This window comes from Conger conger, chromosome 2, assembly GCF_963514075.1.
Source record: "Conger conger chromosome 2, fConCon1.1, whole genome shotgun sequence".
NCBI classification, from domain to species: Eukaryota; Metazoa; Chordata; class Actinopteri; order Anguilliformes; family Congridae; genus Conger; species Conger conger.
This window is the reverse complement of record NC_083761.1, coordinates 38,045,564-38,066,003: the sequence shown is the minus strand read 5'-3', so window position 1 is coordinate 38,066,003 and position 20,440 is coordinate 38,045,564. Positions and strand designations below refer to the sequence as shown.

Below are 20,440 nucleotides of genomic sequence, written 5' to 3'. Positions count from 1 at the left end.
TGAGATTTGGATTAAATGCTTAAATTCTGTGAGTAGGAATTTTTAAAATCACCGTCAGTGGAGCCGTTTCCTAAATATAGGTCAAAACTTCTATGGGCAAACACATCCAGTGATGTCACAGGACTTGATTCTTGATTCTTCAGCCTGTGTTTCCCAGAAGGTAAGGGGCACTCAAACTCCACCCTTGAAAGCAGACTGGTTAATGGGCGGCCACCCATCCAGGCGATCACGACACTCCCACAAAAATACGGTAATTCCGTAAGACTGCTTATTCCTCCCAGGCAGTAGCTACAGTTTAGCATAACTTAACTCAGATAAAAGTGAATCCGAGCATTGTATATTAATGATCACGAAAGAGTTGTCCACAGTGTAGCCACGCTGATTCCACTATCACACACACTCTACACAACATTTACATTTACATTTTAGTCATTTGGCAGAGGCTTTTAATCCAAAGCGATTTACAAGTGCATACAACATGCTCGGTCCTTCTCCCCCTTTCGTCCTGAGACAAAGGGACACACATAGAAACCCTAACCATAGTTAGCATAGCCCTCCCTGCATAGATTAATCCATGCAGGCACCAACACTGTGTGGGTGCCCAAGGGCTACAGCACCTGCCCTTTTTGTTCCCTCTTGAAAAAGTGGCCTTTTTGGCCAGGTCGATTTTTTATTTTATTTTGTTACTTTATGCCCTCAGCCAGCCGCAGTTTATGACATTTTATTTATTCTGTGGTACAAAAATCAAACTTGTTGTCAAATATTTGTATGTCCAACAGCTCTGCAGATCTTATCTTGGCTACACAAGGAATTGAACCGGCCAACCTTGCAGGGCCCAGTAATGTACCTTAACCAAAAGGCTACAGGCTACGGCTTCAACTAAATACACTGATAGTGTGGCCAGAATCGTCAAAGTTGACAGGAAGGTGAGAAAAAAAATCAGGTTATAAAATGCACATTTCTGGGATGAATCTTTTAATTGTCTTTTCTTTTAACCGTAGGCTTTGTGAATGGAACAATGATAATGCGCATTTACCAACAATGGCATCGAACCAAATCCAGAAAAGATTTTAATCTCAAAAGCACTTAAAAGGCTGAGAAACATCAATAAGAAAACCCATGTGAAAATCGGTTTAATCTGAACTGTCCTTTTTAAAAAATCAAAAAATTGGGGAAAATTGGTTAAAACCGACAATGATAAGTCTTGTCTATATATTATGTCCAAATATATAGGAAAACGATATACTTTTATTCCAATACATTATTCATATACATTATTGGCAGCCCTGGTTTAATGCTTTGTGCAAACACCCATGGTAAAGATGACAGCCATCTGTAGTTTCCGTTAATTTGTGAGAAGTTTAAGAGAACACATCTACACATCTAAGAGAACAGATCACTTCGCCCTGTAATCTCTGCTCATGGCATCTCATATCATTGTTATGACGATAACACCCAACTCTTTCTCTCCTTTCCCCCATCAGACACACAGGTCTCTACCCGTATCTCCGCCTGCCATAACCAGGGTTAAGTGTGCTGAAAGACCCTAGAGGGAAGTACAATTTCAACTGCTACCAGTACATTACATTACATTATTGGCATTTGGCAGACGCTCTTATCCAGAGCGACGTACAGTTGATTAGACTAAGCAGGAGACAATCCTCCCCTGGAGCAATGCAGGGTTAAGGGCCTTGCTCAAGGGCCCAACAGCTGTGCGGATGTTATTGTGGCTACACTGGGATTAGAACCACCGACCTTGTGTCTCCCAGTCATTTACCTTAACCACTACGCTACAGGCTGCCCTGTACAATATACAATATACGCCATTGTAATGGCACTTATAGTTGTATAGATATTGTTGTTTTTTGTATTGGCTATTGTATCGTTGTACTCAGGGTATTCTAGCTGCCAACTGTGGTATGCTAGTTTGGAAGTTGATGTATTCTTCAAGGGTTCTGATTATATCTGTATGGTTACTAGGACTCAGAACTGTACTGTCCTCTCAGGTCCTCTTCGCACTTGTACTTTTTGTGTTTGATCTGCACTTCATTGTACGTCGCTCTGGATAAGAGCATCTGCTAAATGCCATGTAATGTAATGTGAGAGATTTTTTAATCATTCCTCCATGCTGGACTGAACTGAACTGAGTATTGTCAGAATGATCGATATCCTTTGGTTTGCGCTTATTTGACCATAGCACTCTGTCATAATCTCAATAACATTTGGCAAACTTCAGATGATTTGTTTTGTTAATTGTGCTCAGTGAGGGCTGTCTTCATGCCACCATTGCTCCAAAGTTATGGTATTTTTTATGTCGAACTGCACATTCCAAATGATCTTACTGATGGAGTAATAATAAGCGTTGTCAAAATCTATCCATTACTGTTAAATAAATAAATTGACTGTATGTAGTCTATTATTGTAGTTTATTACTATTATTGTATTTATTTACTATTCCCTTAGTGAAATGGATTCAGTTTCTATTTACCATCAAAGCGCATGTGGGGCCTCTCCAAAAACATCTCCCGCCAAGAAGTGAAGGGAATCACCTTGGTACAGCCCCGTCCCCACACTCTAAGACAGGCTGACCGCCAAATTTCTGGATCCCTGGAAATCACAACACTTTAAAGTCTCAATGGAGCCACAATTTACATTACAGTACATTGTTCATGAACTTAGCAAATTAACTTAGAATTTGTTCATTGGTATTGTCTGCACAGTATTCATAGATATGGGTCAACGTAATGGAACAATCATGGATATAGCAGTAGCAATCAGGTAATATTTTATGACAAATAATGTAATTCTTCATGAAGGCCATGTCCTCACATATGAGCAATGATATATCTTGCATAACAAAAAAAGAGTATGCCCTCCCCCCCCATATGATCATATGCACATACAGTAGTGTGCTAAAGTTTTAGGCAGGTGTGAAAAAATGCCGTAAAGTAAGAATACTTTCAAAAATAGAAATGTTAATAGTTAATTTTTTATCAATTGCAAAGTGAGTGAACAGAAGAAAAATCTGAATCAAATCAACATTTGGCTTTTGCCTTCAAACCAGCATCAATTCTTCTAGGTACACTTGCACAAAGACAGGGATTTTGGAGGCACATAGTCAGGTGTGTGTAACCATTTATACCAAACAGGAGCTAATGATCATCATTTATTATGTAGGTTAACTGAAACAGAAACAGCTGCGTTGGAGGGTTAAAATTGGGTGAGGAACAGCCAAACTCTGCTTCCAAGGTGAGGTTGCTGAAGACAGTTTGTCAGAAGTCATACACCATGGCAAGACTGAGCACAGCAACAAGACACAAGGTAGTTATACAGCATAAGCAAGGTCTCTCCCAGGCAGAAATTTCAAGGCAGACAGGGGTTTTCAGATGTGCTGTCCAAGCTCTGTTCAAGAAGCACAAATGTTGAGGACCGTAGATGCAGTGGTCGGCCAAGGAAACTGCAGCAGATGAAAGACACATCATGCTTACTTCTCTTCGCAATCAGAAGATGGCCAGCAGTGCCATCAGCTCATAATTGGCAGAAACCAGTGGGACCCAGGTACACCCATCTACTGTGCGGAGAAGTCTGGTCAGAAGTGGTCTTCATGGAAGAATTGCGGCCAAGAAGCCATACCTCCGAAGCAACTCAACTATGCACGAAAACACAGGAACTGGGGTGCAGAAAAATGGCAGCAGGTTCTTGGGACTGATGAGAAATATTTGGCTGTAACGGTACAAGAATAAGTGTCTGCAGGCAACAGTGAAGCATGGTGGAGATCCCTTGCAAGTTTGGGGCTGAATTTCTGCAAATGGAGTTGGGGATTTGGTCAGAATTAACGGTCTCTTCAATGCTGAGAAGTACAGGCAGATACTTATCCATCATGCAATACCATCAGGGAGGCATCTGATCAGCCTCAAATTTATTCTGGAGCAGGACAACGACCCCAAACATACAGCCAATGTCATTAAGAACTATATTCAGCATAAAGAAGAACAAGGAGTCCTGGAAGTGATGGTATGGCTCCCACTGAGCCCTGATCTCAACATCATCGAGTCTGTAGGGGATTACATGAAGAGACAGAAGCATTTGAGGCTGCCTAAATCCACAGAAGAACCGTGGCTAGTTCTCCAAGATGTTTGGAACAACCTACCTGCCGAGTTCCTTCAAAAACTGTGTGCAAGTATACCTAGAAGAATTGATGCCGTTTTGAAGGCAAAGGGTGTTCACACCAAATATAGATTTGATTTCTTCGGTTCATTCACTTCTTCTGTTCATGCATTTTGTTAATTGATCAAAATAAACTATTGACATTTCTATTTTTGAAAGCATTCTTATTTTACAGCATTTTTTCACACCTGCCTAAAACTTTTGCACAGTACTGTAGCTTTGCATTTAACATCCCAGAGCCTCGAAGATAAACTTGAACATGCACAGCCTTATATAATCAGACACTTCCTTCTGTCTACATTATAGACAGTACAGCATACAGAAAGTATGAAAAATGCTACAAACATTACCAGACCCCATTCTCAAATGAGTGCAGAAAAATGGCAGCAGGTTCTTGGGACTGATGAGAAATATTTTGCTGTAACGGTATAAGAATGAGTGTCTGCAGGCACTCAACCTCATGTTAAGGTTTTTACAACTTGTTTGTAACCCAAGAAAACTTGATAAGCCAAACCAATGTTTTTGGTTGTCCCCACTTAGATCCCGAATTATTTCTAAACAAAATTAGAAAAAACTATAGGACAGTGGCCATCTGGGAGTAGCCAACATATCACAGGTTACCTCATTTCGAAGCAGTGTTCTCTTTGTCAACAAAAACGACTGGATTCTTGTTATTTTGTCAAAGCTGAAAGAGATGGATTGCCTCTTCCCAAGAATCACAAGGACAGCCATACCTGGCACAGATGAAGAATCCCCGGCAGACCAGGGAGAGCTGCTCCAAGGCCCTCAGATCTAGCTCACTGGACACTACCCAGCGAAAGATGTACATGAGCACCTCCATGGGCAGAGCTATAAACACAAGCACAGTCAAGGGGTAAAGAGACACATGCAGAAAATTAAAAGGAGGAGCAATCAACATCATCATGAAAGGCCATATATTGTGTGCTATACATTGATATAATTTACACAATTTGTGAAATAATGCCGAAGCGTATATTAGACTCGTGAAAGTTGTCATTAGTCAGTAAGTGCATCATTCTGACCAGGTGTTTAGTATCGCTGCGGACTTTCCTCTAGACGCGGTATCAGTAGATTAGCTTTGATTTCATATTGCTTGTGAGCAATTGTAGGCCATTTAAATAGGCGTGTCAGTTTGTGATGTTATGTTTCACCCCATCCCAGTCTGCTCTCTCCCTCAAAGACGTGGGCCTCCACGGCGTCGGAACCCCTCTAACCTCAGCTACCCCCCGCTGACCCCTTGTGAGGACTTTGCTGTCACAGGGGGACTATGGAACTGCCAGTCTGCCACTCGGAAGGCTGACTTCATCCCTGCGTATGCCTCCCTCCAGTCCCTACAATTCCTTGCCTTCACGGAGACCTGGATCACACCTGACAACACCACCACTCCCGCTGCCCTCTCATCCTCCTTCTCCTTCTCCTTCTCCTTCTCGCACACTCCCCGGCCTTCCGGCCGTGGCGGTGGTACTGGTCTTTTAATTTCCCCCTCGTGGAAATTCTCTGTTCTCCCCCTCTCTGACCTGTCCATATCCACTTTTGAATTCCATTCTGTTGCAGTATCCTACCCTACTAACCTTTTCATTGCAGTTATCTACTGTCCTCCAGGGCCCCTGGGAAACTTCCTTGATGAGTTAGACACCCTTCTCAGCTCCTTCCCTGAGGATGGCACCCCACTGATTCTCCTTGGAGACTTCAACATCCACCTAGAAGCCTCCCAGGCTGCTGCCTTCCTACCGCTAATCCACTCCTTCGGCCTCTCCCTGCAACACTCTCCTCCAACCCACAAGGCGGGCAATGTCCTAGACCTTGTCTTTGTGAGGAACTACTCATGCTCCGATTTCACGGTTACCCCTCTGCACACATCTGATCACCACTTCATCTCATTCTCCCTCCCTCTTCCTCCCCATCCTCCTCCCCCTCCTCCCACCCACACTTCCTCAGCCCGCCGTAACCTCCGCTCCCTCTCACCCTCTTCCTTCGCCAGCACCGTCATCACCTCACTCCCCCCTCTTGAATCCTTCTTCAAACTCCCCACTAACTCTGCATCTGCCACCCTCCTTTCATCTCTCTCCTCCGCCTTTGACTCTCTCTGTCCGCCTGTCTCAAAGCCACCTCGCACATCCCCTCCCAGTCCTTGGATATCTGACACCCTCCGTACCTCCAGGGCCAGCCTCCGCGCAGCGGAGAGGAAGTGGGGGAAATCCAGAGACGCTTCAGACCTCACAACTTACCAGTCTCTCCTGGCGGCATTCTCTTCCGTTGTCACTGCCGCCAAAGCAAAATACTTTCAAACACAAATTCAGAACTCCGGTTCTAACCCCTGGAAACTTTTCTCTATTTTCTCCTCTCTCCTCAATGCACCGCCTCCTCCTCCTCAGTCCTCCTTTGCTGCTGATGACTTTGCTGATTTCTTCGATGAGAAGGTCACAGTCATCCGTAGATCCTTTACAACCACCGCCCCCCTCACTGTGCCCTTCCCCCCCTCTAGGCCCATCCCTTCCTTTTCCACTTTCTCCCCCCTTACAGACTCTCAACTCCTGCTCTGCCACCGCCCTACAACCTGTGCCCTTGACCCTATCCCCTCTTCTCTTCTCCAAACTATCACACCTGACATTCTCCCATTTGTCACCTCCCTTGTCAACTCCTCCCTGTCTTCCGGCTGTTTTCCGGCATCCTCCAAGAGGGCCCACATCACTCCGCTGCTAAAAAAGCCTACTCTGGATCCCTCCATCATCCAGAACTACCGCCCGGTATCTCTTCTTCCTTTCCTTTCTAAAACTATAGAACGAGCCGCTTCTACTCAACTTTCTTCTTTCTTTTCTAACAACAACCTGCTAGACCCCCATCAGTCTGGCTTCAGATCGGGCCACTCGACAGAGACTGCGCTCCTCTCCGTCAGTGAATCACTCCATGCCGCACGAGCAGCCTCCCTCTCCTCTGTCCTCATTCTTCTAGATCTCTCTGCTGCCTTCGACACTGTGGATCACTCCATCCTCCTGTCTGCCCTGTCAGCAACGGGCATCTGTGGCACAGCCCTGGACTGGATTGAGTCCTACCTCTCTGGTCGCTCCTTCCAGGTTGCCTGGGCTGGTTCGGTATCGACACCTCGGCCCCTCGCCACAGGAGTTCCCCAGGGCTCAGTCCTAGGCCCGCTTCTTTTTTCTCTTTACACTCGCTCCCTTGGCCCTGTGATCAATGCACATGGGCTATCCTAGCACTGCTACGCGGACGATACCCAACTCTTCGTCTCGTTCCGGTGACCCGGTCATGCAGGTTCTTCCTATACAACATACGGAGAATCCGCCCCTTTCTCACCCCCTACTCGACCCAGCTCCTGGTCCAAGCGATGGTTCTGTCCCGCCTGGACTACTGCAATTCCTTCTTGGCTGGCCTCCCAGCGTCCGCCATCAGACCCCTCCAACTTATCCAGAATGCAGCAGCTCGTCTGGTCTTCAACCTTCCCAAATACTCACACGTCACCCCCCTGCTTACTTCCCTCCACTGGCTGCCTGTCATGCCTCGCATCAAATTCAAAACATTGGTGCTAGCCTTCCAAGCAGTTAAAGGGTCTTCCCCAGCTTATCTACAAAAAATCATCAGACCCTACACCCCTGCCAGACCTCTTTGTTCAGCCTCCACAGGCCGCTTGGCACCTCCCCCTCTCCGAACCTCCACATCACGCTCACGACTACTGTCTGTTCTGGCTCCACGGTGGTGGAACGAACTCCCCGTTGAGGTCAGAACTGTAGAATCTCTCCCCACCTTCAAGCGCAAGCTGAAGACACACCTCTTCAAGCAGCACCTCTCCCCATCCCTCCCTACCTCCCTGTGAACCTTAATTGTTGTCTCTGTGACTTGCTTTGTGTATCGGTATTTTTAGTTGGCTAGGTAAGCAGTGTTTGGATAGCTAACTTTGGTCACTTTTGCTCTGTTTGTTTGTTTCTTTGTTCTCAAAAAAAAAAAAAATAATAATAATAAAAAAAAGGGCCCTCGTCCTTATCTTTGTTGTACAGGTAGCAGTTGAAATTGTACTTCCCTCTAGGGTCTTTCAGCGAACTTATCCCTGGTTAGGGTATGCACTTTGTTGTATGTCGCTCTGGATAAGAGCGTCAGCCAAATGCCAATAATGTAATGTAATGTAATGTAATGAAGTGTCGTATGAAATTCAGTTACTGAAATGTTTCATATAAGCCTTACATATAATAAACAAGCTCCCAACTCTAAAATGCCTAGTAAGATATCATCTGCCTACTACATTATGACTAATTTACTAGTGGTCGACCAATATGGGTTTTTTTTAATGGCCGATGCTGATGCCGATATTCAGAAAGCAGGGTGGCCGGTGGCCAGTGACCGATATAATACTGACAAAACATTTTAACACACAAGCAATTACACCTATCTGTAATTAATACAATTGAAAACAATATACAATGTCAATATTCTGAATCTCATGAGTAATTCCACTATTCCATGTACATTACAACCATATATGAATGGTTATCTTATACAGTAACAGCTTGAATTAATTACATTTCCATAAACCGAGATAGAAAAATAAATATCACAGTCTGGGCTAAAAACAAATAAATGTCATGTATGATTCCCTCCACATCGTATCCAGCAACCATTTGTACTGATCCAGTGTCTTCTTTCCTTCTAATTACATTCTGTAACAAGATGTAATGCTACAATGGGAGATTTGCCATCATTGTTGAACAAATTAATTTCCCGCTGTAGTTAAGCTCTTTGTCATTATTATCTGTTAATCATTATTGGTCTTGATTAACATAATGTAATGGGCTGTAGCTTTCAGAACGGGACTGGCGTTTAAACCCACGTGGCAATAACAATACTGTTCCATCGAGCCAATATTGAAAGCCAGTTTGGCTTTCTGAGCCGCGGTGGCGCAACAGGCTAAGACGCAGCAGACTTGCGGTTGCAGTTTGCTGCAGTTGCACACCGGGGACCGGGGTTCGATTCTCGGTCCTGCCAAAAAGCCAAGTTTGGCCGGCTCACGTGGAGCAGCAATAATTGGCTCGCTGCTTCAGAGGGAGGGACTTGGCAGGGTTGGTAGATCGCCTCGGCGGCCGCCGTAGATCTGTGCTGTATTCGGCACACAACAGAAACAAATGGTTGAATGCTAAATATATTCACTTTTTTATCTTTTAAAGGAACAGGGCTGAGTATTTTACTAAAAAATATAAAAAGCAAAAAAAAGATATATATTTCCATGAACATTAAAATTACAATATAAAAACGTAGTGGTTGATGGTGACTGAGGAATCGTTGGCGAACGTTTAGCCTCTAGCAAAAGTGTGTCGTTGGATTCAATTAAATTACCTATGGATAGCAGAGCTTGTGGCTGGTCACTTTTCAATTATTTGTGAATTCACAGTTGCCACTTCAGGCAGGACAACCGAGAAATGTATTCCCCGAAATCAACATTAATATTGTGATTAAAAAATCAGTTCAAACTTAAATGATCATATTGTGGACAAAAATCTGTGTCTGGTATTTTAATGGGATATACTGTTTCAGTGACTCCAATGGCACCGAAAAAGGCACCATGACAATTAAGTATTCCAATTAAGTAGACAACTAAGAGATGTATTAGTATTCTAACACACTCACAGTTAGTTCTTGTAAAGTTTTACCACCACTGCTGTGGGTGGTGCGACATTGGCTCAGGCAGTAAGAGCAGTTGTCTGGCAGTCGGAAGGTTGCCAGTTCAATCTCATCCTGGGTGTGTCGAAGTATCCCTGAGCAAGACACCAAACCCTCCCAAATGTTCCTGACAAACAGGTTGGTGCCTTGCATGGCAGCCAATCGCCATTGGTGTGTGAGTGTGTGTATGAGCGGGTGAATGAGAAGCACTATATATATGCACACCATTTACCATTTACCAAGTAAATAAGTGGAGAAACTAGGTTTTTTTTTTTGCCCAGGCTAGCATTAGCTAACCACATGAACTGTTATGAATCCAGCTGACTTCCCTCAGAGAATTGATAGTGTGTTAATTCAAGAGAATATCTATCAGTAACAATAACAGTAAACGTTACTTTGCAAAGCAAACGAAGACACAAAGTGTCAACGTTAAAAATACACTGTATGAATAATCAACAATAATTATGCTGAGCAAAAGCTTATATTTAGCTGCTTAGCAAGCTTGCAAAAGTAACGTTATATTAGCTTGCATTCTCACTAAAAGACCGGAATCCTTCGAATTATAGATACAATAAGCATTGTATCATACTAAGAATGGCCAATTAAATAAATTAAGCTTTGAAAGTTTGGAATAGGCATTTTTTCTCAGTCACATCCAGTGCTGGCAGCAATGTCCAACTGTTCCGTCAGCAGATGACCGACTTGACAAGGGGGAGCAATAACCACAATCGGCTGTGGTCATCGGCCAATGCCGATGTTCTCAAAATGCCAGATATCGGCCGCCAATGCATCGGTCGCCCACTACTAACTACGTATTTTATGGAAATGCCAGTGTGCTTCTGAATTCTTAATCAATCTTTTTGTAGAATGAATGACATCACACTTAACCGGTACACACATTGGGCTGGATTAAATAAATTAGGAAGAAACCCACAAGACAAAGCCCCCAGAAGTCTGTCACTTTTTTGCTTTTGCTCTGCACTCCAGCAAACAAACAGCTCAAATAGAACAGTCATTATATGGTTAAAGTGCTCACTTCCAGCTTTAAATTGAACTGAACTGTATGTTTTGGATAATTGTCCTGTTGCATGATGAAGTGTCGTCCAATCAGTTTCAATTCATTTGCATGGATATGAGCACACAAGATGTTTCTGTTATTGCAGCATTCATCCTGCTGCTGCCTTCAGCAGTGACATAATGAATGAACACAAGTGAGCCAGTTCCAGTGGCAGCCAATAAAACTACCGCCACCGTATTGGACAGATGCTATGGAAACGGTTCCTTTTTTATCTACACTGTCCTCATTCCATCACATACATGGTACAGGTTGATCTTCATCTTACCAGTCCATTGCACAGATGGATTTGCAACAAAATATTGAATATGATGACTAAATTTCAGTTTGTGTTAATTTGTGCAATTAGTTTTCATCCCTTAACATTGGGGGGACGATGCATAAAAAGGCCTGTAATTCCTACACTGTTCAATATGGATGTAAAAACACTCAAATTAAAGTCAGCACTTTAAATGCATAATGATTGTTCATAAGTCCATTCATGGCCTAGCAGCCCCCTACCTATCAGACTTGCTTTTAAAGTATGTGCCTAACAGGGCCTTCAGATCCTCTGACCGTAACCTATTGGTCACACCAAGACACAGGATTCAGACCTTTGGCAGGGCAGCATTTCGTGTCTATGGCCATTCTATGGACATTCTGTGAACACCACAACATAGCAGTTCTGCAGTTTCAAAATGCTTTTCACAACCCCGTCGTTAGTCAGTCACTGATGTAACAGGCACATGGTCCATATTTTTTCTAGTCCATGGTAGGTCACATCAAGGGAGTGAAAACCACTAAACTAAAATGTTTCGAAACTAAAACCACAAGTGCATTTGTAGCCAAGGTTGAAAGATCAAGGGACAATTTCACAAAGCTGGATTAGTGATTTTGCTGAATAACTTCACAGAGAAAAACTGGAACGGCTTTTTTTATTTCATATATCCAACTATCTGAAAAATACTGCATTGTGAGACAGATCAGTCTTTTCTTCAGTAGCGCACATATTTGCAATCAGACTTTTCTTCACGAAACAATTCTTCACCAAACTAGAATAGGCTAGTAATTGGCTATAGCCTGCAATTTCCTTCCATATTAGTGCTAAGAGAGATACTATGATTCGAGATGTGAGGGGCTCGCAGTATTTGTAACACTCTCTGAATAATTGGTAGCAATATTTAGCAAATGTTTCATTCATTGTGGGAGCATTTTCATCCTGGTGTGTAGGTTGCCGTTCTGCTACAGCAGGTTAAGTACAGATTTTTAAATTGCTAAATTGTACAGCTGAGGTTGGAGCTTGGAGCTAGTTTTATCTGCGCGCTGCTAATCACTGAAACAGGTCAGCAACCTGGTGTCAGTGATTGTTTGATTGTTGATAGTTTGTTCCACAGGCATTTTTCACTAGATTAGCTTTGATTTTGGAATTTCTTTCAAGCGATTAGCCAATAGTAAACTCAAGAGACACAACCTATTGGGGTGCTTAGAACGTCACTCTGTCCCATGTTATGTTTCACCCCATTCCAGTCTGCTCTCTCCCCCACAGAAGGCGCTCATGGCAATATGGCCCTCCACAGCATCGGAACCCCTCCAACCTGTGAGAACTTTGCCGTCACAGAGGACCAATGGAACTGGCAGTCTGCCACTCGGAAGTCTGGCTTCATCCTTGCATATGCCTCCCTCCAGTCCGTACAATTCCTCGACCTTAACAAGACCTGCCAGTGGTACTGGTTTGTTGATCTCCTCCTGGAAATTCTGTTCTCCCCCTCTCTGACCTGTCTATTTCCACTTTTGAGTACCATTCTGTCTCAATATCCCACTATATTAACCTCTTTATTGTTGTTGTCTATTCTCCTCCAGGGTCCCTGGGAAGACACCCTTCTTCCCGAAGGATCCTCCTCGGAGACTACAACATCCACCTCAAAGCCTGGGCTGCTGCCATCCTACCATTACTTCTCTCCTTTGACCTCTCCCTGCAACACTTTCCCCCAACCCACAAGGCTGGCAACTTCCAAGACCTGGTCTTTGTGAGGAACTGTTCCTGCCCTGATTTCACGGTTACCACTCTGAATACATCCAATCACCACTTCATTTCCTTCTCCCTCCCTCTATGTCGCTCCCCCTTTCTCCACTTTCTTCTCCTTTACAGACTCTGATGTTTCCCAACTCCTGCTCCCCCACTGCCATAACACCTGTGCCCTTGACCCTATACCCTCTTATCCACTCCAGGAAGTCACACTGGACATCCTCCCATTTGTCATCTTCCTCGTTAACTGCCTTGTGACTGCTTCCCATCATTCTTCAAGAGGGCCCACATCACTCCGCTGCTGAAAAAGCCCACTCTGGACCCCTCTATCATCCTGAACTACCACCCGGTATCTCTTTTTCCAAAGCAATCCAAAACAATAGAATAAACTGCTTCTGACCAACTCTCTTCTTTCTTTGCCCAGAACAACCTGCGAGACCACACCAGGCTGGCTTCAGACCTGGCCGTCAGTGAATCACTTGCCGCACAAGCAGCCTCCCTCTCCTCTGTCCTGATTTTCTAGGCCTCTCTGCTGCCTTCAATGCTGTGAATCACTCAATCCTGCTGCCCTCCCTGTCAGCAATAGGGATCTATGGCACAGCCCTGAACTGGATTGAGTCCTACCTCTCTGGGTCACTCCTTCCAGGTTGCATGGGCTGGTACAGTATCAACATCTTGTCCTTGGCTAGCTACGTTTCGCCCTTTACACTAAATCCCATGGCCTGTTATTACTGCGCATGGTTTGTCTTACCACTGACACACAGGTTTCAGCCTGCATCTCTGCTAGCCTGAGTGGCATCCAGAACTGGATGGACAACCACCATCTAAAGCTCAATGCAGGTAAGACTGGAATGATCTTCATTCGTACTTTCAACTTTGCTGTTGAAAAAATAAGCTAATTCTGTGTGGGCATGAGGAGACTTCAGATGGTGGTCAATAGTGGGGAAAAAAAGCTTTCTGGGGTTATTATAATTATCAGCTATCGTTTTTTGAGAAATGTTGTGGTATAGTCACCATAATGGTCACCACTGCCATAATACACCTGTAATGTACTTTTTCCTACATCTCCGCTCGACCCCGTGACAACATCTCTTTAGCTGTAGAGAAAACTGAGTTGACGGAGGACAAATTATGTGTAGTATTGACTATCGCGCAAAATTTTTCTAATTTACAGTACCAATCAAAAATTTGGACACATCTTGCCTTTTCCTGGCTTTTTTCATTAATGTTTTATTTCCACTGTTTGTAATCAAACAATTCATATGTGGTCAAGACATGGAGTTGACAATAGGGGTAGGACATATGGGCAAAATTTGTCTGAGGTAAAATGCATTGGTTTTAGGAGATACTGTAAGTCTACATGATGAGTTAGAGCAGCGCTACTCAACTCCACATCCTGCGGGCTGCAGTGTCTGCAGATATTTGCTTCAGCAGTGCGTTACACCACCAAATTTCACTAATCCAGCCATAAATATAATATAATAACACAAGTAAATATGTCAAACCAATATAGATAGAATCAGTAAATATTAATCAATTATCAAGCTGTACATTTGTTACTGATAAGCAAGCATAGGTATAGACATTAGTAAGTTGTCTAGTTTCCAGGAAGGTAAAATATCTCATAAGTCTCACCCAGGTACTTACGTATTCAGGGCCTTGTTCAGACTGGCAGGCCAAATCCAATTTATATGCTAAATTGGAATGTGATAATTTGAATGAAGTCTGAACAGCAAAATAGCACATGAAATCTGATTTTTCATAAAACCATGTATGTATGAGGTTTCAACTGCGGTTAAAATCGCATTGCTGGAGATGTATCTCAATCTGACCACTCAAACCAGTCTGACCATTTCAAGTGGTTTTTGGTCAAGCATTTGACGTCACATGCAGAGCGCCTGAAAAGTTTTTTTAGGCTACTTCCCAGAAAAATGGAAGTCGAGAAAGAGGTGGAGAAGGTCAATTATTTGACAAACGTCGAAACAACATGTCTGCTCTCAATATGGGAAGATGCTTCAGTACAGGCCAGACTGGAAGGAGGATACAGAAATAAAAACATATACCAAGAAATACCTCATAGTATGGGAAAAAGGGGCTGTGTAATGCTATGGCTGCAGTGCTAAAGAAAAATAAATAACTAGAGAAACGCTCTTCTAGTCGGTGAACATAGAAAGGCATACGCCAGTACAACAGCAACCCATGTAGATACGCAAACAAATCAATATAGTGCCTGAACACACAAATCCGATCTCATCACTTGCAAATGACAGTGCGGACGTTAATATTGGATTCGAAAAACAAAATGGATTTGCCTGCAGAGTGAACATAGCCTTACTGGCCTGATTTAGCAAGTGACAGATCAATTCACTCATTCACCCACCCCACTCATTTCATAGTGGTCCCTGGCCAGTGGGCACTCCTTATTGTTGATCCCTGACCTTTAAGAAAATTCAGATGTAACTGCTGTGCATGACATGCTAAAAGGTACCTGAAATGTGCACCTGTGTTGTTTCCACTTCAGGCACACATATCTTCAGAGAAATGTCTTGCAGAGAGAGCTGCTGTTGGAAGTAGGTGAGCAGGTCAGCAATCTCACTGTCCCGTTCTTTGTCTTCCGTACTGGGAAAAATAAATAAATAAATAATTTAGTCAAGCATTCTCACTGGCCTCCACTGGCTTCCTATTGCCGCACGCATCCGTTTCAAGGCCCTAGTGTTGGCATTTCAGGCTGCTAAGGGGACTGCCCCACCTTACATACAATCCTTGATCACTCCCTACTCCCCAGCTAGACCACTCCGGTCTGCCAGCTCTGGTCGCCTTACGGTTCCCTCTCTACGTGCACCTGGCGGTCGAGCTGCACGTTCACGCCTGTTTTCCGTTCTGGTTCCTCAGTGGTGGAATGACTTGCCTACCACTGTCAGAACAGCAGAATCCCTCCCCCTATTTCGACGCAGACTCAAAACCCACCTTTTCAAACTCTACCTTAGTCCTCCCTCCTGATTTCCCCTGCCCCTCCTTTCTGATATCCCTATCCTTGTCTAACCCCCCCGCCCCCAAAAAAAAAAAAAAAAAAAAAAGCACTTCTCATCATGATGATTTTGCTAGTTTCTGGATGTGATGCTCTGACTTATGGTAGAACCTATGCACTTGTAAGTTGCTTTGGATTAAAAGCGTCTGCCAAATGAATAAATGTAAATGTAAAATGTAAAATGCATTAAAGGCCCACACGTTGTGAGCTTTTCATATCAAACTTCCGGTTTGTGTTCCATACTGATTCAAGAAAAGATTGGAATCTTGGTGGAAGTATGCATATTAGGATCCAAGCTGTTTCTAAAATGATTTCCCATGTGACAATGTATGTTTCTGCTTAATTGCTGCATACCATAAATATAATCTCTGAGCCCATGTAAACATCCTCTGAGACAGCCAAAAGCCTTTCTGTTCTAAATTAGTTAGTAACTGGTTATTTTGATCCATGATCCCTCTCTCCTTCTCCTTCACTATTATATTCTCTCCACTTACGTTATACTTTCGCCATTGTCCATGTTAACACAGACTAACATGGACTAACTTAAAAAAAAAAAAACCCTGCTCTTTTGCAAACATTTTCTGGGAATTTTAAATGCTAAAACCAGGAAGAGAACACTGACGTGTGTGGGCCTTTAACACCTCTGAACACAACCAAGTCCATATCAAAAAGATGACTGTTCCCTCTACAGTCAATGAACAATGTATTTGGTAGAATTGTACACCAGCCGGGTAATGCAAATACCCAATGCATAAAAGCATGCAGACATGATCCAGACGTTCAGTTGTAGTTCAGACCAAACATCAGAATAGGGAATAAATTTGATCTAAGGGACTGTGGCCATGGAATGATTGTTCGTGACAGACAGGGAGGTTTGTTTATCTTAGAACCTGCTGATCTAGAGGGGGGGGGGGGGGGGGGGTAGACTGCTACGAGTGGAGAAAGAGGCTCAGAAGAAAAAAATGAATAGTAGAAGTCAGACGTTGCACTGCTCCCATTTAGCACTTTTGATTTTGATCAAAAAGGAACAACTGTAGATTCTGAAAGTAGAAAAAGTACAGCTTTGTGCAAGAATGTGATCGGTGATCATCATTTATATAGAGTTCAAATACGGCTTTATTTCCCCCAAAACTAGAATTTTGCCACAAGGCAACATGGTGCTAACTACTCAGAACTCATTCTTAACAACAAACTATTTTATAAACAAGGTGATGGTATGCCTAGTTTAGGCATCATAATCAGTACATACACCTTAGCAAGTACAACAACAACTTACAACAGTATTTCCTGAAAAATGGGGTAAATGACTGTAATTATAGTTGGCAGACATAATGAAAGACATTCTATATTATATTGAAGCCACAGAAGTGCCACCATTTAATTTGGAACTTAACAAATTAGGCATAATGTATATGTAGTGTACATAGGGCTCCAGAATTATTGGCACCCAGGTGGGTCTGTGATGTTTTTGAGTTGTTAGAAATAACAACATATAACAAGAAGTATCAGGCAATTTTGGGCGACAAAATTGGCTGGAAATTGGCTGAGACTTGACTGTTGGTGGACTTTCCAGAATGACAACGACGCAAAGCATCCTCAAAATCCACACAGAAATGGTTCCGTGACTACAAAGTCAATGTTCTGTAATGGCCATGTCAGGAGCTAGACCTCAATTAAATTGAAAACCATTCATTTAAAAATGAATTATTGTACGACAAAACAATGATTTCACATTGCAAAAATATAAATTTGTGAAGGTGGCATCCCTGTCCCAATACCAAAAATTGACAAGGAGAATATACTCACTTGTCTGGATCAGGAGAGTGGCTGTAGTTTATTTTAAACTCAATATCCGGCACAAGTTGCATTGCCATGCGATAGTACTTGATAGCTGAAATTGAAAAAAAGTTGATTAGTCATTTTGACTAAAATCTATTGTCCCCAAGCACTTTGGAAATTTGTTTTTAATTGGCAGTGAAATGTATTTCACAAGGTGACTCATCATTTTCCTAGATGAATAAGAATAAACACGTCAGAAAAATTGTTCATCCAGATTTCCGCAACTCGGGCCCACAAATGTGTCAGAACATACAATTCAATAATTTATCATAAAATTCTAAATTATATCAGAATATAATTTTTATCAGCCAAGACTAATACAGCGGGCTCCAGAATTATTGGCAGCCTTAATAAAAATGGAGCAAAAAGGCTGCATATCCAACAACATGGATAATGATCTATATTTTATGTTCAAACATACACTCACTGAGCACTTTATTAGGAATAGCTGTACAACTACTTATTCATGCCAGTATCTGGCAAAGTGCAATGCATACAATCGTGCAGAAACGGGTAAGTTAAGTTAAGCCATCAGAATGGGGAAAGATTTTATCTAAGTGACTTTAATGATTGTTGGTACCTGTCAGATGTGAGCCACACAGAACATAATGTTATGTGCCATTACCAGCTACAGCTAGTTAAAGTTAAATAATAAAATTAGTTACTTAAAATACACTCAGCGAGTACTTAAGTAGACATGTACACCAGCTTGTAAATGCTAATATTTAATCAGCCAATCATGTGGCAGCAGCTAAATGCATAAAAGCATGCAGACGTGGTTAAGAGGTTCACTTGTTTTTCAGACCAAATGTAAAGTGGGGAAGAAATGAAGAGAATGGCGAAGAAATGTGATCTCAGTGACTTTGACCGTAGAATGATTGTTGGTGCCAGTCTCTAGGATTGGCAAAGAATGGTGCAAAAAACAAAGAAACATCCTGTGAGCAGCAGTTCTGTGGGCAAAATGTATTTAATGAGAGGCCAGACTGACTAACACGAAGGTGACAGTAACACAAATAACCACATATAACAGTGGTATAGATGCAGAAGAGCATCTCTGAACATACAAGGAGTCACCTTTAAGTGGATAGGCTACAGCAGCAGAAGTAAAAAATAAAAAATAAAAATAAAACGTTTGGTAAAAAAGTCTAACACACCTAATAAAGTGCTCGCTGAGTGTATATTGTGTCATTCCATGCAAAATCCCCTCGTCACCCATCAGCATGGGAAAAGCCAAATAACTGTCTATTCAGAAGACACAGATGGTAATTTATCATCACAAGACGGGAAATACATAAACGGTTAAACATACCGCTTAGCACTATAAGGGACATAATAAAAAGGTGTAAAACATATGCAACTGTTGCAAACTTACCAGGAAGAGGACATAAGTGCATATTATCCCCATGGATGGTAAGGAGGCCATAAGTAACCCAAGGATTGCAGTCAAATAACTGAAGAAATTGTTTGTGTCTTTGGGTCACCAAGTCTCAAAATAAATCATAAAATAGCACCTCCATACCAACAAACTTTTTAGAAGGGTGGCACAGACAGACCATACTGTGCATCTGTGTTCCCCAGCATGCTTGTAGCATCATCTCCAGGATTAGTGTTTGTGCTGTTTTTAACTGATTTTAGAAGTTACTGTAGTGTGGTTTTGCTGTGTGTATGTTAGTGCAACAGCAATTTGTGTTTATGAAGACTGCAGTGACTCAGGCTTTGTGCGTTTATTGTCCTCAGGTGAGCTAGGTTATTGCAATTGGCTTGCAGGCCACAACAATTGTTGAAAGAGCCTCAGCCAGCAAACAGTGTTTCAGTACGAAGTCGCAGGCGTACAAAGTCGAGGGTGTCTATCAGTGGGTGTCCACCAAAACGTGGCTCTCAAAAGAGAACTGCCTGTTTTCCTACTGTCAAATATGGTGGTGTGTCATTGATGATTTTTTGCCAGTGGACCAGAGACACTACTTAAGATAAATGGCACAATAAATTCAACAAAGTACCAGAAAATCTTGTTGCCTCTGCCAGGAAGCAGAGACTTGGTGATAGGTAGATTGCCCAGCAGGACAAAAAAAAGCATACATCAAAATATATCATGGTCATCTTTGCCAGGGACGTTTGGACTAAGTATTAAACCAGGGGTGCCAATAATTGCAGAACCTGTTTTTTGGGGAAATTAAAAAATCTAAGACTTTGGTTGATTCCATTGAATCATTAATAAAACACACTGCTTTGCATATGTTGGAAAATAAAGCTTTTGTCAATACCTGTATTATTTTCTAGTCTACAGCATTTTATGGTTATATATTTATCAAGGGTGCCAATAATTCTGGAGCCCACTGTAGATTCATGGAAGGCCCTCCCCTGATTCTTTTCACAGCAGCTTGCTTGAAACTAATTAAATGCAAAGACAATGAAAACCTAATGAATACCCTTTTCACTACAAAGATACAATAGAACTTGCCTTCATATACAGCTCCGTTCTGCTCTTCTTCCACTGCTTTGAGGAACAGCTCCCTGGCCTGAAAAATATCCATAATGTCAATCAGCATTAGAAATGAACAAAGAATCTGAAGCACCTTTAAACCGCTTTAGTGTTGCCACTACATTCAAATAGCAGCTATTTTCACAAATCACCGCTACTGCA

At 42.5% G+C, this 20,440-nt stretch overlaps 1 protein-coding gene across 1 annotated transcript in view; it reads right to left on the bottom strand.

Moving 5' to 3' along the window:
* The window catches only part of fbxo9 (F-box protein 9), a 46,966-nt gene that overhangs the window by 9,879 nt on the left and 16,647 nt on the right, over window positions 1–20,440 (bottom strand). Inside the window, exons 4-8 of the mRNA XM_061232759.1 lie at window positions 20,258–20,315; window positions 17,767–17,851; window positions 15,421–15,551; window positions 4,902–5,016; window positions 2,489–2,607 (exon numbers count right to left, since the gene is read on the bottom strand). Coding sequence (XP_061088743.1) covers window positions 2,489–2,607; window positions 4,902–5,016; window positions 15,421–15,551; window positions 17,767–17,851; window positions 20,258–20,315 — 508 coding nt within the window. The remainder of the gene's footprint in view (window positions 1–2,488; window positions 2,608–4,901; window positions 5,017–15,420; window positions 15,552–17,766; window positions 17,852–20,257; window positions 20,316–20,440) is intronic.